This window comes from Pristiophorus japonicus, chromosome 11, assembly GCF_044704955.1.
Source record: "Pristiophorus japonicus isolate sPriJap1 chromosome 11, sPriJap1.hap1, whole genome shotgun sequence".
NCBI lineage: Eukaryota > Metazoa > Chordata > Chondrichthyes > Pristiophoridae > Pristiophorus > Pristiophorus japonicus.
Window position 1 is genome coordinate 92,093,792 of NC_091987.1, and position 25,960 is coordinate 92,119,751.

The 25,960-nt window shown below is 43.6% G+C and overlaps 1 protein-coding gene across 1 annotated transcript in view; it reads left to right on the top strand.

Moving 5' to 3' along the window:
- Positions 1-1,696: 1,696 nt before the first annotated feature.
- Positions 1,697-25,960, top strand: part of LOC139276164 (zinc finger protein 654-like) — a 66,808-nt gene continuing 42,544 nt past the window's right edge. Inside the window, exons 1-2 of the mRNA XM_070893724.1 lie at positions 1,697-1,826; positions 8,783-8,928. Of these exons, the coding sequence (XP_070749825.1) occupies positions 1,701-1,826; positions 8,783-8,928 (272 nt within the window). The 5' untranslated portion in view covers positions 1,697-1,700. The remainder of the gene's footprint in view (positions 1,827-8,782; positions 8,929-25,960) is intronic.

Genomic DNA, 25,960 nt, shown 5'->3' on the forward strand with positions numbered 1-25,960 from the left:
AGTAAGATAATAAATGGTATGGAAATGGTTCACCTGCAATATTACTTTAAATTAAAGTGTGGGGGTAGGACAAAGGACACAGACTCAAATTAGTAGAACTTAAGTTTAGGATGGATATCAGAAGATTCTTCTTCACACAGAGAGTGATCAACACTTAGTATAGTTTTCCTTGAAAGGTAATAGAGGCAAAAACACTGGAATAATTTAAGAAACAATAAGATGCAGCAATGTGGGGCGTGTAGGGCTGTTCTGGATGGATGAATTAATATGGGCCAAATAACTCCTTCATCCATCAGTATTTTGCGAATGCTTCCATAAAAATAGCACACAGGATTGTTGCATGAGCACACTAAGCATTCCTATGAAGATTTTACTGAAATTTCTATCTTTATATGTCAGCTGTTTGGAACTTGCTGCTAAAACAAATCCCTTTTTCCAATCAAAGCAATATAAAGAAAAAGAAAAAAGATTATCCATTTTGTTAAGGATCATTCAAAAAAATGAAGCTTATTTTTAAAATTTATTTTCCTAAATGAACAATAAAAGTATATGATTTACTGTAATAACCAAACTTGTTTCTTTAAATCCTTATTCTGTATATTTTTCCTGAAAGAGAAGCAGAGCATGTCAAACTCCCCCCTCCCCCACCATTTCTGATTTCTCCTTTACTTTTCAGCCTCCAGTGTTATTGATAGATTCTGAGTTGCACACAAAATCAGAGGCTATGGAAATGTTCGTTTTTTTAAATTTCTCTCGGGTGATCTCACTGAAGGTTTGAATTGTTGGTGAAAATAAGAACAATTAGCCAGGCTGCATGCCAAATTCCACCTATACAGAATGTCTCCTTCTGGATTCTCTGTGACTAGAAGTGCTGCCTTCCATGAACTCTTCCATCATTATCCCCTGCATTCCCACTTTCGTGTGGATATAAATGTCAGTATTTTAATATTGCCTCTTTAAGGAAGGAAATTGTAGAATTATGGTGACATTCATTCTCAAGTTTCATCCTTACAGTTTACTTTTATCATCATTTCTGCTTGACTCAATTACTGCTTTGTAACTTGCCATCTACTGAATTGACCCATGTATAAAAAGTGACTTCAAAGAGTGAAAAGAATTCCAGAGAGTGAGGAGAACAAAGTTCCCCATGGGAGACTAAATCAAGAAATAAAGGTGGTAGGAGAGAGCTTGGGAACTATACCCAGGCGTTAAAATTGTTCTTTCATCCTTTCCCAATAGTGAATGAATGAATTGGGAGGCGGGGGGGGGGGGGGGGGGGTGTGAAGAGAGAAAAAAGTTGCAAATATATTTAGCTTGCTTCCAGCTGTCGCCTGCTGAACGCTGTCAAAAACAAGAGCAAGACTACAATCCCCACGATGCAACCTGGCCGGCCAGATTCGCATTTGTTTGTTTGTCCTCTCTCGTTTCCTTATATGGTGGCGTATAGCGATTGGCTGGCTGGCGAGTGTCAATCAATCTCGGTCAAGCACCAGCCGAGAACTACAGATTCCAGGGACGTCATCGCCAAGCCGTCACGTGATCGCCTCTGTGACGCAGGAGCGGCGACGGGGTCCAACCGGAAGGCGCGCAGAGGGGAGGGAGGAGGGGCGGGGCGAACCAATAGCGTGTGCGCGCGTGCGCGCGCGCACGATGACGTAGGCGCGTGCGCACGCTAGTACGCGCAGGTAGGGGTGAGAAGCATGGCGGAAGGAGAGGAGTTTGAGGCAGGGAGTCTGAGGAAAGAACTGGAATGGATAGAGAGCGAGCTGCGGGCGTCCCTGGGCCTAGTCACCGCGTCCAACGAATACTGCCTGAAGTTTTGTCGAGTGAGTGTGCCGTTTGGTGTGTGTTTTTTGGGGGGGTGGGGTGGGGTTTCTTGGGGAGGAATCCAATAGTCTGGGAGTGAGAGCTTCTTGACAGTCCCCCCCTCCCCCTCCCCCCATTACATTGCAGAGTCAAAGTTACACCACAAACTGTGTATTGCTCCCAGACCGGCTGCCTTCGCAGCTCATCCTCCCCCAGGAGCTAATTGTGAGAGCTGACGTCTGATTTCTTTTTGGAAAACTTTTTTTTTTGTGTGTGTGTATATTGTTTGAAAGTGCCTTCCCTGAAACTCGTTTTATGGGTGTGAATTGTGATCATTTTTGAAGTGTTCATTTTAAAGGACAGCATTTAATTGCCATAGTCAATCAACAATGCGGTTAACACCCCCCCGATGGCGTTAACTAAAGTTTTTTTGTCAAAGACGTGATGTGGGTATACAATTCAAATGAATAATTAGTGGTACAACAGTCCGTTACAATCAAGTAATTGGAGGGGGTTCGATGTCATAAATGGGGAGAGAAAACTGGGTTGTTTACACGACCCAAACACTATTCAATTTGCAGCTGAAATATATAATGGAATTTTAAGACAACTCATTTTGTTTGCTGTTAATACTAAACTTTTATCATTTAATTCAATTATGTACTAATATAGAACCTGAAGCTATGTGACTTGATATAAATAATACCTTTTTTGAGTTTTACAACACATAGTTGCATAGCCAACTGTCCTCCATATATGTAGATAAATAAATATTTAGAAGTGATACTATAAAGTGGTGTAATCTTGGGATCCAGATGGTTTACATCAACAATTAATGTATTTCTATATGTTGTGTGCTAATAGATATATATAATGTTCATATGCAGAGAGATGTCTCGGAGTGATCACTGAGCTGGGGGGGAAAGGGTCAAAAGGGGACAAAAACACAATGATTGAGGATGGTCTTGAGGTTTTTGAAGGCAAGAAGGGAGGTGAAGGGTAAACATGCTGAGATGGGGAATTCCAGGGGGCATGGGCAAGTTGGCTGTAGGAACTGGATTGCAGTCTCATGTAACTACAGGATATTTCCACCATGCAAGTTCATGGCTTAAATAATTGTTTTGAGTTGATGCACTTACCTTTTGAAAATATCAAAGAGGTATTATGGTTTTGATGCAAGTTTTGTGTGGTTTATTGATCTGTAGTTGAGTACAATTAAATTTTTACATTGGTTATGTATATTTTATAGGAAATAACCAAAGCCAGGGAGTGAGAGTGAAACATAGCTGGTCCAAATCTGTGTGTTAGAAAGTCTTTCCAAACATTTAAAAATGTATATTTTCCAGAGCTTTGTTTGTTTGAGTTTGCTGTCGGTATACATATCTCTTGCACTGACCATTTTACATCATGGCTGGATTTTGTCACTTGAATGCACAACACCTGATTGCTGTTACATGAGCAGTATTGTAGGGTTATCTTAGGATAATGTGTTATAGTATATACTGTAACTTATATTTTCTTGAGCTCAATTTTCTTGGATTTGTTATTGTGTTGTATGATAGTTGTCAAACAGGATTCTTGTCATAACACTGCTTTAATAAACCTTAGATTTGAGTTCCAAAATGGCCAAATCATTGTTGCTTTTAGCAGCAAGCAATTTGGATATTATGGATTGCCTTAGCATGTCATGTAAATTATTTTTTGTGAACAAGTAACTTAAGTTACAGATTGATTTTGGTTGGATGCTCCAATGCCACATGACAGGATTAAATAATGCAATTAGTTGTGCAGTGCTGGTATCGCAATAGGCCTTATTTCTTTTAAGGACATTGATCTGTTGATTGTGGTAGAGAGCTGTATCACTGAACTATTGATCCAAAAACTACAGAACTGCCCAAGGGTACATGATAGTCCAGAGGCTATTGGGTATTGAAAGCTTCATCACTTCTGTAGCCCTGACATAAAACTATAGCAAATATTTGCTTTATTATACCTGTGCCCTAAATGAGACTGTGTTCCCCTGCTGATTCTTGTGGGATATAATCATAAATGGTACTTTCTGTTTGCCTAATAACATTGAGCAGTTGTTGGAAATAACACATGACAGCTCTTCAGTTAATGCTTTAGTGCTAGATTATAATCATTATTGTTTTGTTGTGTGATCTTAAGTTCAATTATGCAAATCTAATATAGTTTGCTCCTGATAAGTCATTTTTTGCACTGAAGAATATTTGAATTAAGAAAAGTAAATAATACAGCAAAGTAGCAATAAATGCTAAAGAAAAAAAAAATAAGAGGCAATGGCAAAAATCTACCTAGCTGCCTTAAGTAATCAAAATTGAATAAAAACTGCTGTCAATAAGAGAAATAAATATTCTAATGTGAGCAATCAAAGTAACTAAAATTAACCAAATTAAATCCATCTGCTGCACAATAAATAAAAATAGAATAGATAATGGCAACATGGGTAGTTTGAATGTGGGAATTTGTAGACAGTGAGACTGTACTGGATGAACACACCCTTGGGAAATATCTATATTTTGAGTCTCTCCGACATGGAGTTGTTAGGCTGGAACGTGAGTTAAAGACAGTCTGATGCAAGAGAGAGGGGGAGGAATATCTGGATGGTTTACTCTACTCTGGAACACACTTGAGGGAGTTAGATATGGCTCTTACGGTTAAAGGGATCAAGAGGTATGGAGAGCAAGGGGTACTGAGGTGAATGATCAGCCATGATCTCATTGAATGGTGGTGCAGGCTCGAAGGGCCAAATGGCCTACTGCACCTATTTTCTATGTTTCTATGTTTCACACGAGGTACAGGAAGAGGAGTGTGTGTGACACTATCAACAGTGTAGGGGGAACTTACTAATGGCAGAGAAGGAAGAACGACAGGATTGGGTTCTGTCTGACCACAATGATGCAAAGAAAAGTAGAAAGTCAGCTGACTGAGAGAGCAAGACAAAAGGTATACATGTAGTAAGAAAGTAATGGGTGCAAAAATGAATGTGAAAAAAAGCTTACAATAAAACTTTTAATAAATATATTGAGAGGATGGTAACGGGGAATGTGGGCACATTAAAAGACAAATGCAGGTGAGGCTATATTGGACGATAAGGAAATGGCAGACTTGTTATTTAATACTTTGTATCCTTTTGCACAGTAGAGGAAAAAGGACAAAATACCAAGGTACAAGGGAACCTAAAAATAAGTCAAGGAAGGAAATTATTGTATTTAATGTAAGTTAATGAAGAAAATTACGGGACTTAAGATAGACAAATCTCTAGGACCTGATGGTTTCCACACCAGGAGATTAAAATAAATGGGGGAAGCAATTGCAACGGTGTCATAATTTTCTAAAGCACTCTATATTGAGGAATTGTGCTTTTGGATTGAAAATACTTCTCCATTATTTAAGACGGTAGAGAGGGACACACCAGGAAATTACAGACCTTTTAGTTTTACAGCTGTTGTGGGAAAGTTACTAAACTAAATATTTAGTTACATTTTTTGAGGAAGTCACTAACATGGTGGATAAGGAGGAGTGTCTATTGTTAGAAGGCATTTTATAAGGTTCCACATTATTAGCAAAAAGAGAGCGTACTGATAGCAGGTAACCTTGTGTTGTGTATCGGTAATTGGTTGGCAGGGCAGAGACAGAAAGGGATAAAGGGAATGTACTCTGCTTAGCGGATGTGACAAATGGTGTTCCCCAGGGATCTGTATTGGGGTCTCCGCTTGTCATCATATATCATCATCATCATCATAGGCAATCCCTTGAAATCGACGAAGACTTGCTTCCACTCTAAAAGTGAGTTCTTAAGTGACTGAACAGTCCAATACGGGAAACACAGTCTCTGTCACAGATGGGACATAGTCGTTGAAGGAAAGGGTGGGTGGGCAATCTGGTTTGCTACAATGTGGCAGGTCACATTGTTCACACCATATATAACAATGATTTGGATGAAGGAATAGAGTTGTATATCCAAGTTAGGAAGCACAGCAAGTTGTGTAGATGGGAGCCGGGAGTGACTAAGCAGTTACGCATCTCCAACAGATTCTGTTTTCTTTTTAGATTCCTAGTATACTTAGATTATCGTCTTCTCCACACTGTGCCCATCTTGGACAAATCTGGGTTTTTTTTGGCCAGTCTATATGCAATTTATACATTTAATAAGCTGGCCTGTATAGTAATGCACGTTACAAGGCTCTCGCCCATTTTTTGACTTCTATATTGAGAAAGATTTTGTTATGTAACAGTTTGATTAACAAAAGTGACATTAATATTCTGTCATATTCATATTTAGACATGCACATTTTGTCTATGCATAAGCTTTGAGTCAAACATTAAAAACATTACCTTTTTGATTTTCTTAAGAATTGTGTGCATAAGACAATGAAGTGAGCCGCAAAGGTGAAGTGAGAAGATTTGTCATAAAATGCCAAGTCACCTCCAGTTGATAACGCAGCTTTTGAATGTTAGTACAGGTTGAACCTCCCTTATCCGGAACCACCCCTCATCCAGGACCATTCCCGGCCACCGGGTGTCGCATGCGCAGAACTCTGACATGAACAAATTGAAGTCCTTCCTCGCTGCCGACTCCCTCAATCGCTGGCCTGACCCCACGATCCACTGCCCCCCCCCCCCCCCCCAATGATCTCTGTCGCACACCCAGCCCCAAGTCAGCCAGCCCTGATATCCTCTTATCCCCTTGCTCAGTATCTATACCATCCAATTTAACGTGACCAACCTTCATCTGGAAAAATCCCGTATCCAGAACAGGCCAGGTCCCGAGGGTACCGGATAGGGGTTCAACCTGTAGCTAGCTTTACATATGCTACGACATAATTATCTTAGGCAAAAATAAAAAGTGATGGAGTTTTAAAATAAAAGTGTGGCTTTTTTTTAAAAAAAAAAAGCATTATTCATGGATATAGATCTTGCATCGCCATTCTTTAAAGTAATTAAAGTTCCTTAAAGTACACTTTGCTTGCTGGTGATGGTGGATAGAATCACAGTACAGCAATTGTTTTTTATTAAATAAGCTGTTATCCTGCAGAGTTCCCATGTAAATAGTAGGTAGGTTGAGCCAACTGTAGCTGGAAAGAGTTTTCTATAACCTGAAGGGCATTGGTACAATTTCATGTTTGATTACCATGTCTGTGCTCTGACTGATATGGAGAAAAAATTGAATTGGTTGAGGTGGGGGGGGAATCCCAAACCAATCATTTAATATTGTAAAATTATTTCTTAAAATATAAAATATTGTCTGAGAAAGAAGGTACACTATACTCGATTACAATAGTTAGTGCTTTGAAGAGGAAGCATAATTAATGTTGCAGCATTGCTGTCATGTAACATGTTACAAAATACAACGTTGGCAGCACATTTCCAACAATTTTTTGGGACCTGTTTTCATTTGCGCACCTTAATTTTTTTTATGCTCTATTGACGCAGCGTGACTGTAATAAGGTGGCAACATTCAGTTCATTAACTTTGTCCAACTAAGCTTTTGTGTTTTATTTGGTATACTTTGTACAATCAAACTCGTGTATATTGTTACCGCAGTACTACAGAATATGATCATTTCTCTTGCTCAAGTAACAGCTTCAAGGTATAAGTAGCCTCGTCTTAGTAGCTGCCCGTTGTCATTACTAAGTTGGTTATTCATAATTTTTGCTGCCGGAGCAACAAATTTAAGTAGCAAAATTATGTCATCTGGCTGTAACGATTATTTTCAGATAAAATATTCAGGGGAATGGGAACCAATTATTGTGTTCTGGCAACAAACTGTTAATTTTTAAAAATATTTATTCTTCGGATGTCACTGACACCAACAAGTATTTATTGCCAATCCTTCGTTACCCTGAAGGTATATCCTGTAATGTAGGACTGGAGTCACATGTAGGTCAGACCAGGAAGTGATCACAGGTTCCCTTCTCTGAAGGACGTTATTGAACTAGTTAGGTTTTTATGATCTAGCAATTTTCATTGCTATTTTATAGTGTCAGTCTACAAATTGTCAGATTTATTAAAATCCATTTAATGGAAGTCCAAATTTGTGATGGTCTAAAAATGCCAATGGTCATTTTTAGGAGTAGTCCACTCCTGTTATTGCAAAGCTCTTGAAATGCATATTTTCAAAATGCTGGCACAGTCCAACTCAAATTATTTGCTCCTTCAGTTTGTCAAATTTTTGAAGAACTGCAACACTGAACCTCGGATTGCAAAGTACTCCATGGTTTTTCTCATGGTATGAAGTTGATTTATCAGCAGTGACCCTTGACCTTGTATACTTCCTAGTTTTTTATTCTGGTAATGTCTCAAGCATAATTCTCCAAAATTGATTGGAAATACACTCCTTCCCCTACATTTGAGCAGAACTGAATTGTATCGTTTGAGTGGACAGGTTTAGATTTTATGTACATGACGGCATTAAAGCTTTAAATATTGATGCGGTAGCATAGTGGTTTGTTATTGGATTAATAATCCAGAGGCCTGGATTAATGATCCAGAGACATGAGCTCAAATTCCACCACGGCAGCTGGGGAATATGAATTTGATTAAATACATCTGGAATAAAAAGTTAGTATCAGTAAAGGTGAGCATGAAACTACCGGATTGTCGTAAAAACCCAACTGCTTCACTAATGTCCTTTTAGGGAAAGAAATCTGCCATCCTTACGGAAATCTAGCCTATATGTGACTCCAGGCCCACAGCAATGTGGTTGAATCTTAACTGCCCTCTGAAATGGCTTAGCAAGCCACCCAGTTGCATTCAAGAAAGTGGCTCACCACCACCTTCTTGGGCAATTATAGGGATGGCAATAAATGCCGGTGATGCCCACATCCTGTCAATCAATAAAAAAAAAATAAAGTCTAGGGAAGTTTTGATTGGTTAAATCTTGTTTGTTTTGAATCTTGTTTGTTTTGAATCTTGTACCAATAGTTAACAGTCAGTCTTCTCTCCCTCACAGGTAACTGAATGGCATGCTGGGAGATGGCAGGTGCCTTTGCCACTACTTCAAGTGCTTAAAAGTGCGATTTGCTGTTTTACCAAAGCAAGACCCCTTCTCGCTGCGGAATGTGAACATGTCCAATACGTCTTGAGCCGGCTGGCGTTGTAAGTTCCTTTTTCATCCAGTTTTAGTATCTCCGGCATTAAAGGCAACAGGGCCATTCGTTGATTTACAGTGAAAACTGCTGTCTACAAATACAGCCATTTCTTTTTGTCTGTGTTGAGTGTAGCACCCGCTTGTCTACAGACAGTTTTGCACACTGATTACACAAGAAGCTTCCTGTGTGGGAGGCTCAAAGACTGCTCTCTATGTTGGAATGTGTTCACTGTTTTGTCAGTCAGTTAAACTGGCACAAGTCTATCAGAACTTTTTCTTTTGTGTTTAGCATATACTTTCCCCCCGATCTGTAAATTCCTTTGGCATGCACCATGTTGTGTAGTAAGAACTGTTGTCTGCCAGGTGCCTTTCAGTACTGCTCTTAACTGTCCATTTGGAGGTATGAGAGCAGTGACCTGGCTGCTGCATTTCTTCTCACTTCTTTCCTTCTTCCCCCTTTGGTGAAGTATCTGACATTTCATCAGTTCTTCAGAACAGTGACCTACTGATTTGCTGTTTGAGAACCTGGATCACCTTTGTGACTCTGTATATTGTGTTGTCTTAGCGTTAATATTGCACCCTGTAATCTACTTCAAGTGGATGTTATCGTTCAACCTACAAAGTACTAATTGACCTTGAAATGCATGTCAAAAAAATTGTCCATTTGATCTGAGATCTGGAGGTTCAATATGCCGTAGGGTTTATATAAATGATTTACATTTATTCAGGCGCTAGTTATACACTATTATAAATTTTAAATTGCCTTCCAACACACAGCCAGAGCTCTATGCAGTACACTATCAGAAACAGTGTGTGCCACAGGAATTCACAGATGAGGTCTGAGTATCTGTTTTAATCACAAATGAAAACTATATATGTTGTCAACTATAATATGCATTTAAATATGTTGGATTTTTAATTTATTAACCAAGAGAAAGCAACTGTGATAGAAGAAAGCTTTAAAATGACCACGGATTAATTGCATATGAATGAAATTTTTTTGAAGTGGGTATGCTTACTGCTTTATTATGAAGTATCTTCGAAAATTCAAACAAATATTATGGTATGCAACTCAGAGAGAAAACCATTTCATGATTTTTTTTTAAATCAGAAGATAACATTCATGAATTAAGCCAAGTATTTCCAAGATTTCTTATGACCGATCTTGCAATGCTACAGTGTTCTACCTGGGTCATACATTGTTCACTGGATGTTTCCTTATGTATTCCTGCTGCTATTTGGTATAGTTTATGTTGAGGTTATTTTAATGGAAAATGTATATTTTGTGCACTTACATTATTGGTTTATGTTCTGGACTCTTTAGCTCTGGTTCTGATTTGCACAAATCCAGAGGTATGGAAACTGTGTTTTCCTGAAACTAACTTGTTTTTCTCTTTCTCCCATCGCCCCTCCCCAAACCAAAAAAAAAGCAAGCAAAAATATTTAATGAATGGTGGTGGCAAGAAAGCCTATGCCGTTTACCAGGCTGGTTTAATAATGCCCTAATTGTATGTTAGAGACATATACATCACTGCAGTTTTAAATATGCCCCATACCTTCTCCTGATCCTGCCTCTATGGTCTTATTATGACCTTGATAGCATCTTCTATATTATTATAGTGCTGATTGATTTAAGAGTTCAGCCAATGTCTATTCCTGTTATTTTTCAATTGTCCTTTTTATATCTTGTTATCTCGTCATAAACAAGTTTTTACTGAATTGATCAATAGTCCTGTTTTCACATGGACATGTGAAAAGGTCAAGACCAGAAAAGACCAGCTGGTCCATCTACCTTGTTCCATACACTTGTGATGTCTTGTGCATCACAATTTGGACACTGCGCACCCACCACAAACCATCTAATATTACTTTGTTTTTTTATTCCAGATTTCCAGCATCCGCAGTATTTTGCTTTTGTAATATTACTTTGTACCTACCTTATGTATAATGTGATCTCTGCCCACTCCGGCACCAGTCCAGCTCTCTTTGGAAGGTGTACAGCAAACCAGTACTTGTACTAGCCAGCGATTTGTTTTAAAGGTCTGCTATTCGTTAGGAAAAGAAATTACCTAACTTGAAACCCAGTTCAGCAGTTTTGAATAGGATCATATAAGTTTTCCATATGGTGTCGTGGGTCGATGTCCAATACTGTGCCATAGAGGTAGACTTTGAATTTGTCTCCATAATTACCCATCTGAAAAGTTTCCAATTACTTGGTTGGGAGTCTTACAGTTTATATAAAAAGAAAAGAGATCTTGTGCTTCACCTCAGAATGGAAAAAGTTGTAATTTGGTAGCTGGGTTTCCCTAGCCACTTCCTACACCTCCTAATGGCTCAATTTTCCCCAAAAGTTGCTCTCTTTTTTTTTTGGAGTAGGCTGCTTTTTCTGGCCTAATTTAAAAATCCCCAGTTTCCCCAATCAATTTGCACCAGCGTAACTCACTTAGTTACGTTTTTTTTCCGGTTAGTTTTTTTTTCTCAAAAGCGGGCATTACCAGCCACCTACGTGAGTTCTGGCCATTTAGGCAACTTTGGCCAGCTAATAGTTACTCTATTTCTACTTGGGCCAGCATATGTGGCCACTTGAGAAAACCCTTGCGGAGAGTTAAAGAAATCGGCGCAGGTAAGTAGATCGGAGGCCATCCGGCCTGGGATAAGGGTGGGAAGCAGAGAGAACCTGAACCAACCAAGCCTTAGGGAACAGACTTGCAAAACCATCCTTTGCACAATTAAAATAAGAAATAAAAAATTAAAGTCCTAACTTCAGCATCAAGCGGCAATTCACTCAGCCCGGGAAGGCAGCGGGCCGGTGCGGGAGGCCACTCGGCTTGGGCTAGGGGTGGGGGAGTGGACTGGGAGGCCACTCGGCCTGGGCTAGGGGCGGGGGAGTGGACCGGGAGGCCACTCGGCCTGGGCTAGGGGCGTGGGAGTGGACTGGGATGCCACTTGGCCAGGGCTAGGGGCGGGGGAGTGGACCGGGAGGCCACTTGGCTAGGGGCGGGGGAGTGGACCGGGAGGCCACTCGGCCTGGGCTAGGGGCGGGAGAACTCACCGGCAGGCAGGAGAACTCACAGGTTACCATGGCAGCCTGATCTTTTTGGCGCAGATCAAGGCTCCAGCTCCCTCGGGTTAGGCCACGCCAAAATGAAGAGATCCTAAGGGGAAACTGTGTTTTGGGCGTACTTCGACCACAAAAAATCGGGCGTAACTCTTCAAGTATACCAAAAAATGCTTTGGGGAAAATTGAGTCCAATGTTTGGTTGCATAATAGCATTCCCAAAGACTTTAAAACTTCTCTGTGGAATGGTACAGTGATGGTAAAGAAGGAAGGATGAAATAGTCTGCTTCATGAAGGATCCGTTTGTACTTGTATAACTGGAATACGGCAGTTAATAGTGTAAATGCCTGATACTGCAACAAAGCATGGGTAGAGAGTCTTATTCCACTTCAAATCAGAAACAGTTTGGGTCTTAATTTAACATCAGTGTTAACATAAACTTGCTTCTCACCAATGCTAAATTTATAGTCTTAACTACATGCTAAAGGCTCTTGTGTATCTGATACTAATTCACTTAACTGAATCATTTGTCTTCCAATTAACGGAAATCCTTTGGTATCAATGCTAATTTAGTCACCCAACATTACAATAAAATCTGGATTATATATTTCAAATTGTGGCGGTGTATAAATTTATTGTCATTTTACTGTTTCAGTATGAGCTCCATTGGTTCGTTCACTATTTCCTATAAATTAACAGATTTGTGGAATTCAGTTCTCTGATTTGGTTTTGGTAATGCTTTAGATCCCAAAAATATGAGGGGGAAACTGCTTTAATTTTGACACTCTGCAGATTTTATTCTGATCATAAGGAAATATGCTGTTGCTCAAACTGAACCCCAGAGTAGAACTAAAGGGAAAATGGGAAGGGAGCAAGTGATGAATGCACAATGCTGGACCACTCTAGTAGACAGCTGAAGAATGTCTTATGCTTCACAGTAGAGTTAATAGGAATTGGAAGAAAGTAAATTGGCAGAACAAAATTGCTATTTGCACTTTACACCAGTGAGAACTAGAGACTTTTATTGCTGTTATTTTGCCCAATGAAAGCTAAATACATATAGAACCTCCCTTATCCAGGATTCCCTTATCCGGCACCATTCCTGGCCACCAGGGTGGCGCATGCGCAGAACTCCGACATGAACAAATTGAAGTCATTCCTCGCTGACCCCGCGATCCACCCCCCACACGATCTCTCTGCCGCACTCCCAGCCTCAAGCCAGCCAGCCCCGATATCCCCTTGCTCAGTACCTGTAATGTGATCTTCCCTCATCTGGCAAAATCCCTTATCCGGCACAGGCCAGATCTCAAGGGTGCCGGATAAGAGAGGTTCAACCTGTGTGTGTGTATGTGTATATATATGTTTTTTTTTAATTCCCACAAACTTGATAATGTGGAAGCATGTGATTACCAAAACCCCCATAATACCCCAACCTTTGTGATTACTTATGTCAACATGAACTAAAACAGGAAATGGAACAAAACTATCTGGATGTGACATAACCTAAATCAACTTGTACAGCAAAATATGAGCTAGACCCTCCAATTACTGTAAACCACAAACGGCAACCGAAAGAGACATGAAACTTGACTATGTTTAACTAGCAAACCAGTATACACAATGAGATGAACTTTGAGGCTTCCTGCCCCATGGAAGCGGGGCGCAAGGGCCTTGGAAAAAGGTATGGAACAACGTGTTGTCCCATTGCTGTGGCGTCTCCCAAGTTGCTGAGTTCCTTGGAGTAGAAGAGGGCGAATTGCTCAGTTGGATATTTAACATCAGTAGAGCACTGATATTTTTGGACTGATCTGGAGGGAGAGTGCACTGTGCACACTCTGCCCTGTATCAGCTGGCATCCTGCCTGAAGAGGAGTCTAAAGGTAAGTGTTATGTCTCAAATAAAGCAATGTGACTGAGTACTGTAGACTTGAGTAAGTGTGACCTTAGTCTCTATTCTGACTCCAGAGTGCTGGCACTGCTTGTGTGCAGTGCTCCCAGGGGATGCTGGGATCTCTTGGGACTCCAACAGATGTACATCACTCCCCCCGCCACCCCCCCACCGCAAAAGTTAATAGTACACTTATTTACAGGGTGAGACGATCTGGGGCTTTCCACTCCCTAGTCGATCGTCTCGGTACCAACACGGGTGTAGGTGAGTTGGTTGGGCCTTCACTGGGCTGCTGCGCAGCTGGGGATGATGAGTTCAGCTTCGTGGTCAACCATGGTGTCGTTTGCCACTTGTGTGTGTATCAGAGGGTCGAAGTTGATGGTGTTCTCATCAGGTTGCTCGTGGCTGTCTGTGAATCGCAGTTTGGTTTGTAAGTTTGACCTGAAATGCCCTACTCCCTTCTTTGGTTATTACAGTGCCAGCAAGCCATTTGGGACCATGTCCATAGTTGAGTACAAATTACAGGGTCATTGACTTCAATATCGCATGACAAATTTGTTGATGCCGCCTGCCCTCGACATGATCATGGAGACCAGGGTGGACTAGAGAGAGTCTTGTTTTGAGTGCCCTTTTCATGAGCAGTTCGGCAGGGGAAGCCCTGGTGAGCGAGTGGGGTCTTGTGCGGTAGCTGAGCAGCACTCTGGACAGGCGGGTCTGCAGGGAGCCTTCCGACACGCGTTTCAAGCTTTGCTTGATGGTTTGGACTGCCCGTTCTGCCTGACCATTAGATGCTGGCTTGAACGGGGCAGATGTGACATGCTTGATCCCATTGCGGGTCACAAATTCCTTGAATTCAGCACTGGTGCAGCACAGCTCATTATCGCTGACAAAGACATCAGGCAGGCAGTGTGGCAAACATGGCTCGTAGGCTTTCGATGGTGGCAGTGAACGTGCTGACAGACATTACACACTCAATCCACTTTGAATAAGCATCCACAACAACCAAAAACATTTTGCCTAGAAACAGGCCAGCGAAGTCAACGTGGATCCTAGACCACAGTTTGGAAGGCCATGACCACAAACTTGCAGTGCCTCCCTGGGTGCATTGCTCAGTTGAGAGCAAGTGTTGCATTGGTGCACGCAAGACTCCAAATCTGAGTCGATGCCGGGCCACCACACACGGGATCTGGCTATAGCTTTCATCATTACTATGCCTGGGTGGGTACGGTGTAGGTCGCGTATAAACGTTTCCCTGCTTTTCTTAGGCAAAACCACGCGATTACCCCACAAAAGACATTCTGCCTGTATGGACATTTTGTCTTTGCGCCGCTGGAACAGTTTGATCTCTTGTGCATCTCCGCTGGGATGCTGGACCAGCTCCCATGGAGGACACAAATTTTTTACAAGGGACAGTAAAGGATCCTGGCTTGGTCCACGTCCTGATCTGGCAGGTGATAATGGGTGACTTTTCATTTTCAAATGCATCCATCACCCAAGAGCAAGTCTGCAGGCTGTGCCATTTCCACCCCGGTGGTGGGCAATGGTAGCCAACTGAGCATCAGCGCAGTTCTCTGTGCCTGGCCTGTGGCGAATTACATAGTTATACGCAGACAGTATGAGCTCCTATCTTTGGATGTGAGCAGAGGCATGAGTATTAATACCTTTGCTCTCTGAGAATAGCGATATGAGCAGCTTATGGTCAGTTTCTAACTCAAACTTAAGCCCAAACAGCTACTGGTGCATTTTTTTTTCACCCTGTAAACTGATGCCAGAGCTTTTTCATTAATGCTGTAGGCCCTTTCGGCCTTGGACAAACTCCTGGACGCATAAGCGACCAATTGCAATGTCCCCGATTCGTTAGCTTGCTGTAACACACACCTGGCCCCGTACAAAGACGCATCGCAAGCTAGCACTAAACGTTTACATGGGTCATACAGAACAAGCAGTTTGTTGGAACATAACAGATTTCTGGCTTTCTCAAAAGCAGTCTCTTGTGATTTCCCCCATACCCAGTCATCTCCCTTGCGTAGCAACACATGTAGAAGTTCTAACAAGTTGCTTAACCCGGGTAGGAAATTACCAAAATAATTGAGTCCCAGGAAAGTCCGCAGCTCTGTCACATTCTGTGGTCTCGGCGCGTTCTTGATGGCCTCTGTCTTGGAGTCGGTGGGTCTGATGCCGTCTGCTGCGATTCTTCTCCCTAAGAACTCGACCTCTGGTGCTAGGAAAACACACTTCGAGCGTTTCAACCTGAGTCCTACATGATCTAGCGGACTTAAAATTTCTTCCAGGTTCTGCAAGTGTTCGATGGTGTCCCGACCTGTGATCAATATGTTGTCCTGGAAAACCACGGTGCGTGGAACCGACTTTAGCAGACTCTCCATGTTCCTTTGAAAATAGCTGCGGCCGATTGACTCCCAAACGGGCATCTAATGTAGATGAACAGACCTTTGTGCTTGTTGATGCAGGTGAGACCTTTCGAAGATTCCGCCAGCTCCTGCGTCATGTAGGCCGAGGTCAGGTCCAACTTGGGTGAGCGTCTTCCCTCCTGCCAGCATCGCAAATAGGTCACCTGCCTTGGGTAGCAGGTACTGGTCCTGCAGTGAAAAACGGTTAATCGTTACTTTATAGTCCCCACAAATTCTGACCGTGTCATCGCCCTTGAGAACCGGAACAATCGGACTGGCCCACTCGTTGAACACAACCAGCGCGATGATGCCCTCTCGTTGCAGCCTGTCCAGCTCGATCTCTTTCTCTCGCATCATGTACGGCACCGCACGTGCCTTGTGGTGGATGGGTCATGTACCGGGAAACAAGTGGTTCTGCACCCTCTCCCCAGAGAAATTTCCGATGCCTGGCTCAAACAATGACGCGAACTTGCTCAAAATCTGGGCACGTGAGGCGTCTTCAACGGACGAAAGCGCTCGGATGTCGCCCCATTTCCAGCGGATTTTTCCCAGCTGGCTGCTACCGAACAGTGTGGGGCCTTCTGGTACAATCCATAGTGGTAGTTTGTGCACCACAGGAGACTTTTACTGCTGCACTGTCAATTACAGGAATCTGCTCTTTAGTGTAGGTTCTCAGCTTGGTATGAATAGGGCTCAGCTTGGTCCTTTGTGCCTTGTTGCACCACAGCCTCTCGAAGGCCTTTTTACTCATAGACTGACTTGCACCCGTGTCCAATTCCATGGATACTGGAATTACGTTCAGTTCAACTTTTAACATGATTGGTGGACATTTTGTGGTGAAGGTGTGTACCCCGTAACTTCTGCCTCCTCGGTTTGAGTCTCTAGTTCAGTTTGATCTGCCATGGATCAGTCTTCCTCTGCAACGTGATGGTTTGCAACTTGTCTGCACATTAGTTGGAGGTGTCCCATTGTTCCACAGCCTTTGCACGCATAGTATTTGAAGCGGCTCGATGATCCCCTCCGCAGCGCCAACAAGGTGTTAATTGCCTCGCATTCACCTTGATGGCGGACTCTTAAGTCATCTGAGGTCGTGCAGCTGCAGGCGTCCACGTTCTGCCATATGCATTCTTGCCTGAAAACGACATTACTTTGTGTGCAGTACTTGCCGATGCATCTTTATGCTGCAAAATTTGTTGGGGTGTTATCGCTGCCGTTCATAAATGCTTGGGCTATCGTTATGGCTTTGCTCAGGTTTGGCGTTTCAATAGTTTGCGAAGGATAACCTCATGGCCAATGCCAAGCACAAAGAAGTCTGTTAGCATTTGCTCCAGGAATCCACCAAATTCGCAATGTCCTGCAAGGCGCCTTAGTTCGGCGACGTAGCTCGCCGCGTCCTGGCCTTCAGACCGTTGACATGTATAAAATTGATACCTTGCCATCAGAACGCTCTCCTTCGGATTTAGGTGCTCCCGGACCAGCATGCAGAGTTCTTCATACGATTTAGTTGTTGGTTTCACCTGAGCAAGAAGATTCTTCATGAGATCAGACGGTGAGGAGGATCGCCCTTCGTTTGGCAGCGTTCTCATTCTCTTCCAGCTCGTTGGCCACGAAGTATTGGTCGAGTCGCTCCATGAAGACTTCCCCATCGTCACCTTCTGATAATTGCTCCAGGATACCAACAGTTCCCTGCATTTTCGCGTGATGGTTCGTTATCTATTAGTCGTCGCCAGTTGTTATGTCTCAAATTAGGCAATGTAACTGAGTACTGTAGACTTGAGTAAGTGTGACCTTAGTCTATTTATTCTGACTCGAGTGCTGGCACAGCATGGGAGGCTTTTATGCTGGGATCCCTTGGGACTCCAACAGATGCGCCCCCTGATGGCGGCAGAATGCTGGTTACAAGGTGTTGCTTACATAACAGTATGTACTTTATTTATATGGGGCCTGGAGGGGCAGCAGGCTTTACAATGCCATGTTGGGCTGCTGCTGTCTCTCCAACGGGCCTACCAGATGCCAGCCGGACTGTCTGATATGGCGGTCTCACCGAGCCAGCAGGATGCCCCCGGGTGCTCGATCTAGGCTGCAGTCAGGCGATGCTAATGAGGCTTGGCCCTCAAAATGGGCTGGGACTATTGGCCGACCTGCGCGATCAATCAGCTAGTCCTCCTGAAGTGCATGTGGGTGAGGGAATCTATCCCAATATCCGTAGACAGTCCAACAAAAGATAACCACACATCCACTCGCTCTGCAAGTACATCTTGCAAAAACAAATTGATATTAAAATCCTTCCCAGCCACAAAACTCATTCAGAAATATCTAACTCAGCAAGAAGTTTTGGGTATCATAAATAAAAGCACCAATCCTAATGAAAACATCCCTAATCAATTTTATAAAACGCTCACCTAAAAACTAAGCAAAATGATCTACTCAAACCATATACACAGAAAATGATAAATTTTCAGTAAATTTTAGATTCCTCCCTGCAAGAAATCTATTGAAACACATTTAAAAAAAAAAAACTCCTGTCCTGGAACTTAACAAGGAATCTGATTTACTTTTTTTTTATCACAAAAAGAAATGGGAGGGGTAACCTAACTTTCCTGTTATTATTTGAAAATGCAAAATAGTTTCTTCAGAGATATCCACCCGCAAACAGGCATCATTACAATTTTCCCTGAAGTCTGCAACCACGTGCTCTAAGGTGAATCCTTAACATTATGCTGAAAAGGTGAAATACTACAGGCCCAAGTTTAGGCCTCAGTTGCTCCTGATTTTTTGGAGCAACTGGTGTAGAACGGAGTATCTTAGAAATTCAAATTCTTGGCATTTAGTTTGCTCCAGTTCTAGTCAGTTAGAACAGTTTCACTTTGGAACAGAATTTTTTTTTCAAAAGGGGGCGTGTCCGGCCACTTATGCCTGTTTTCAAAGTTTCGGCAGTGAAAACTTACTCCAAACTAACTTAGAATGGAGTAAGTGAAGATTTTTGCATGCTCGAAAAAACCTTGTTTACACTTTAGAAAATCAGGCGTAGGTTACAAATCAGGCGTAGGGAATGGGGGGTGGGGTTTAAAGGGAAGTTTACAAACATTAAACACTTCAGTTTTACAAATAAAAGAGCCATCATCAATAATAAATGATAAAAACATCAATAAATCAACCAATAAATCAATCAAAAAAAATCAATAAATAAAACTTTTTCTACTTACCGACTGCAGCACCGGGAGCCCTCCAACAGTGTGCTGGGAGCCCCCCCCCAGTGTGTGTCTGTCAGTGTCTCTATCTCTCTGTCTGTCTGTGTGTGTCTCTCACTCTCTGTCTGTCAGTGTCTGTGTTTCTGACAGCTGGGGGGGGGGGGGGGGGGAGAAAGAGTGGGAAGGGGGAGGAGAAGGAGAAGCGGGGGAGAAGGAAGGCGAAGGGAAGAGGGGGGGGAAAAGGAGAAGAAGGAGGGGGAAAGGAGAGGGTGGGGGGGAGGCTGAACCGGCTGAGCCCAAGACTTCGGGCAGGGCCCATCCCCAGCACCAGATTTACAGGTTCGGGTTGGGTCGGGTCGGGGTCGGGAGCGCGGGTTGCGTCCGGTCCGGTGGGTGGGGGGGGCAGGCAGGGGGCAGCTGCGTTGGTCGGGGGGGGAGGGTGGAGGTCGGGCTGGTTCGGGTATGAGGGAGGGGGAGCGCGGGTCGGTTCGTGTCGGGGACGGGGGGAGGGAGGTTGGCTCGGATCCGGTTCGGGGGGGTGGTGGTGGGAGGGAGGTCGGTTCGGTTCGGAGAGAGAGGGAGGTCAAGTTGGGGGGGGGGGAGAGCGTGGGTCGGTTCGTGTCTGGGACGGGGGGAGGGAGGTTGGCTCGGGTCCGGTGTTGGGGGGAGGGGAGCGGGAGTCGAGTTGGGTCGGGAGGAAGCAGGAGCTCGGCGTGGGAGGCAGCCTTATGCACGTAGTAGTGAGGCCATTCGGCCAGGGCTAGGGGCTGCGTGCTTCGGGCCCCTCCCACACAGTTTTGGGCGCCGGCGCCTGTGCCTGGAGCTACTGCACATGCGCGCCCACTGTAGCACGCTGCAGGGACCTAGCTCCGCCCCCCACAGTTCGTACTGCGCCGCGCCCGGCTCGAGGACCAGCAAGGAGTCTGGAAGTTTTTTTTTAGGCGCACTTTGTGGCGCAAAAAACGGGCGTCCAGGTCGGCGGTGGGCCCTACATGATTTAACCATATGCATCACTTTGTGACTGCAGAAGAAATAAGCAAATATAAATGCTTAGTTTATATCATTTATATAAATATCTTACAGCACTGATCTATATAAAGTAAACCTTTAAGTAACACTAGTTTGTTTCCCATAAACCAACAATCCATTGTGTCAATGTTTTTGATTAGAATGTTACATGATATATTGAGCTTCACCCCCTCCATAATCATAATGCAAATCCCACTTTAAAAAAAAGTTTATATAAAATATTTTATTTTCTGCCTCGCACTAATTGTATTGATGAGATGCAAATTGCATAATATTTAGCATTTTATCAATGCTGCTATTTGTGTTCCCTTTCACTTCAGAATGTGATCCCATTCTATGCAATGCAAATGCAGCTGAAGGTATACTTGTGTTACTAAGAAAACAGAAGTACTACATGTCAGCAACTGTTTCAGGTTACACCCATTCTGTCCTGAAGAATCATTATTTGAAGGATAGACAGATTTAAAGAAGCAAGAATGCAGTGAAGGAGGGGAACAGTGTCTCGACTATTCCCATCCCAATTCTTCAGTGTGTTTAAAAAAAAATCTACCTAATAATAGAAGTGAAGAGAGGCCATCCATTCTGAATCTTCCCTTTAATCAGGAAATCAGTCTGCTGATTTCAGAAATAGTTCCACAGGAAATTTGTTTTTATGGTGGGTCTGTCTATATAGTGATCAAGAAAAGTCTGTATCATCTGGTTATTGCTGTCTGCACCTTAAATGTACCTTTCATTTTAATAATTGGTTTCACCTGGTTTTTTTTTGTTTACAGCACAAGCAGCAATTAAGTTTTATTAAATTTGGGAGATTATATTCTGTTGGCAATTTAATAGAACTGAGGTGAGAGATCTACCAATAAAGGAAAGTTGCTAGGCAACAAATATTAAATCGTTTGACATTGTCAATAAAACAAATCATTAAAAGCTGATGGAATAGTAACCTGACTAGTGTTTTGGATGATGGGTGAGCTGGAAGATCAGCGGAATAAGCAGGGATCAAAAATGGAAGTCGTACAGGTTGAACCCTCGGGACCTGTTCTGGATAAGGGATTTTTCCGGACAAGGGTGGTCACGTTACATTGGATGGTACAGGTACTGAGCAAGGGGATAGCGGGGCCAGCTGGCTGGCTTGGGGCTGGGAGTGCGGCAGAGAGATAGTTGGAGGTTGGGGGGGGCGCTGGATCGCGGGGTCAGGCCAATGATTGCGGGAGTCGGCAGCAAGGAAGGACTTCAATTTGTTCATGTCGGAGTTCTGCGCATGCACCACCCGGTAGCTGGGAATAGTTCTGGATGAGGGGTGGTTCTGGATAAGGGAGGTTCGAGGTTCAACCTGTATTATTGAAGGCTTTTTAAACTAGAGAAACAACTACTAGTTTTATTGTTGACTGGCAACAAACAGTGTGCATATAGGCCCGGACTTTGCAGTCGGTGGCAAAGTGATGGCACTCGCGCTGATCACGAAGAAAGCTGCCCTCAAAATCTTAACAATCTCATGTTGATTTATAGTGTTGATTTCACCTTTCCCACCTTTTAATTTGAATCTTGACACCAAGTCTAGGGGAACTCTAGCGTCCAGCAACAGTGATGTCATCAAGCTGACTACGCAGCCAATCACATTGAAGATTTGTCAGACAGCAAACCAGGAAGTAAAATATACTGATTTTCCTTCACTTTTGAATCATTTTACAGAAAGCGAAATAAAGATTGGGACATACACATGGGATTAAGATAGAAACTGATACCATAAACAAACTTAAAAAAAATACATATATATATTATTAAAAACCATGGAATTATTTATGAAAATGGAAACATTTGACATTCCACAAATCTAAAATTCATTTTTCAGGGCCGGAACAGTTGTTCAATAATTATGACTCAGTAAAAACCTAGTTACTCCTCATTCAACAATGATTAACTTTTTCGGGGGGGTTTAACAGCGATATTGCAGTGTAAAAGGGGAAGTTTTCGTCAGTTCAGTGATTTCAATTGTTTGTCGGCTCCGAGGAGTTAAACAGCATGACCTGTGGAGGAGCAGGGAATGACTGACAGCAACTTCTAGATTTCAGTGTTTAACTGCACACGTGTGTACTCTGGACATGGATTCAGTAATGACAGTGAACACTGATAGTTTTGCCATCATTACAATCGCATATTTCGGGCTATGTAGTTTCAAAACTGGAAAGAGAAAAGTAGTTTTTGTAAGGATTGGTACAAAAAGCAGAGTAAAAGGGATAGAGTTCATCCTAATAAATGTATGTTCATGGCGACTTTGTCCTTCCATGGGACTTCTGACTTTGACCCTGGTCTCCCTACTATTGTATCCCATTAACTACTACATTTAAACAGCTCTATGTAACCTGAGCTTTTCCCCTGTCCATTCACGTGCATACTTTGGCTGCTGCTCCGGACCTGAGCCATTCAATACTTTTCCATTTTTTACCCCTCTTTTCCTTTCTCTTGATCCTTCCCTGACCGTTCTCTCCTGTCATCATGCCTCCTTTCATCTCTCCTCTCACGGATACTCTGCCCTCCCAAATCCCTACCCTAATCCTTCATTACTCCTCGACCTTCCTACTCTCCAGCCGCTGTCCCAGGCTTGACTCTCTAGATAAGCCTACAGCTTCACTCTGTGCCTCTCTTGGAATCCTACGAAGGACCCATCGAGGCAATTGTCACTGCCTCCTTACGAGCAGCAACCCCAACTGTCCCATCCCATTCTCTCGCTGACCTTCCCGCCCAGCGCGCCCATTGGGGGCTAATCTAGCCAATCTCCTCCCCGTTCAACTCACCCCTCCCAGTGCTGACCATGTGGACGCTTGCAGTGGGGCAGCCATCACCGATCCTCTCTGCATCTCCTTCCAGAATGTCCATTCGCTTGCGAACAATGCCCTTCCCATCCATGAGCTTATGGATGATGGCATCGACACCATGGCCCTGACGGGAACTTGGTTGAGGGGTGATGACATTTTATACTTAAATGAAGTCTATACGCCTGGCTATACCTTCCACCACTTGCCCCGCTCAGACCGCCTTGGTGGTGGTGTGGCTCTCGTCACCAAATCACATCTTGGTCTATCCCCCTACTCCTCCGGTACTTGCTCCTCCCTTTGAGCATCTCACCTTACTCCACCCCTAACCTCTCATTTAAAATTCTCGTTCTCTATTGCCCACACAAATACTTAATGTTATTACTGATATTTCTTCACTACTTTCCTCCCTCTGCACCAAATGATTTTTCATCTTCCGTGATTTCCACCTCCATCTCAATTCATCATTCTCTCTCTCTCTCTCTCTCTCTCTCTCTCTCTCTCTCTCTCTCTCTCTCTCTCTCTCTCTCTCTCTCTCGTTCACCAGCCTCCTGTCCTCCCTTAATCTCTCCCTCCATGTAAACTCCCCAAACCATATTCACGGCCACTCCCTCGACCTTGCCATTTCTCATGGCCTCGCTACTCCTATCATGTCAGTCGCAGATAAGGCCACTTCTTCGTATCGTTCTCTACCCAGGCCCCCCCCCCCCCCCCCAAACCCTACTTCATCCTGTGTCCTCTCCTGGGGAAAAAAAAACACTCCAGACTCTCTTACAACTGCACTTATGGACTCTCAACTGTCCAGCCTTTGGTCCTTCATTCACCAGGACATTTCTGCAGTTACCAGTCTGCTCAATCACACCCTCACCACCACCTTTGATGCCCTAGTTCCTGTTAAAACAATTACTCTCTCACTTCTCCGTTCCCCCTGGTACAGCCCTGATCGTCACTCCCATAAGTCCAAGGGATGCAAGCTTGAATGGATATGGCGGACAACTGGTTTAGCTATTCACCGCCAGATCTGGTTGGACCATATAAAGCATTATCGGGTCCTGCTTTCGTCTGCCAAAATTGCTCACTATTCCAGAATCATTCTGGAATGTAAAGATAAACCCCGGCTTCTATTCTCCACTGCTAGTGTCTTTTTAAACCCCGCTACCCAGTCTCCACTCTAACCTCCGACAGTAAGTGTGAGGAGCTCATGGATTTCTTTGTCTCTAAGATTGAGACCATCCATTCGACCTCCTTCCTTCCTTCCTTCCTTCCCCTTGCCCACTGGGCCAAATTTCCTCTCATGGATCCCCCCCCCGACCTTGCATCTTTCTCCAGTTTATCCCCTCATGACCTTTCCGAGCTCATCCTGTCCATGAGACCCACTTCCTTCTCCCTTGACCCGATTCCCATCAAATTTCTGACCACACAACTTCCATTTCTGGCTCCCATGTTAGTTGATATTGTTAATGGTTCCCCCTTCCCTGGTACTGTCCCCCTCTCCCTCAAATTTGCTGTCATCATAACTCCTCAAAAAAAAACAATCCTCGACCCCTCTGTCCTTACATACTACCCCCCCAACTCCAACCTCCCTTTTCTCTCAAGTCCTTGAACGTGTTTTTAACTCCCAAATCCGTGCGCATCTTTCCCGCAATTCCATGTTTGAATCCCTGCAAGCCCGTTTCCGCGCCTGCCACAGTACCGAAATGGCTCATCAAAGGCACAAATAACATCATTTGTGACTGTGACAAAGGCAAACTTTCCCTCCTCGTCCTCCTTGTTTGCAACCTTTGACACGGTTGACCACTCCTTCTCCAACACCTCTCCACTGTCATCCAGCTGGGTGGGACTGCACTCACCTGGTTCCATTCTTGTCTATCTAATCGTAGCCGGAGAATCACCTGCAACAGTTTCTCTTCAGCATTGTTATCTCTGGTGTCCCCCAAGGATCTATCCTTGGCTCCCTCCTATTTCTCATCTACATGTTGCCCCTTGGTGACATCATCCGAAAACACAGCGTCAGTTTCCACATGTACACTGATGACACCCAGCTCTACCTCACTACCACTTCTCGCGACCCCTCCCCGGTCTCTAAATTGTAAGACTGCTTGTCTGACATCTAGTACTGGACGAACAGAAAGTTTCTCCAATTGAATATTGGGAAGACCGAAGCCATTGTTTTCAGTCCTTGCCACAAACTCTGTTCCCTAGCCACTGACTCCATCCCTCTCCCCAACTTCTGTCTGAGGCTGGACCAGACTGTTCGCAACCTTGGTGTCATATTTGACTCTGAAATTAGCTTTTGACCACATATCCACAGCATAACTAAGACCGACTATTTCCACCTCCGTAACATCGCCCATCTCCGCCCTTGTCTGAGCTCCTCTGTTGCTGAAGCCCTTATCTATGCCTTTCTAACCTCTAGATTTGACTCTTCAAGCGCATTCCTGGTTGGCTTCTCACATTTTACCCTACATAAACTTTAGATGATCCAAAACTCGACTGCCCGTGTCCTAACTTGCACCAAGTCCCGCTCACCCATCACCCCTGTGCTTGCTGACCTAAATTGGCTCCCGGTTAAGTAATGCCTCGATTTCAAAATTTTCATTCTTGTTTTCAAATCACTCCATGGCCTCGCCCCTCCCTATCTCTCTAATCTCCTCCAG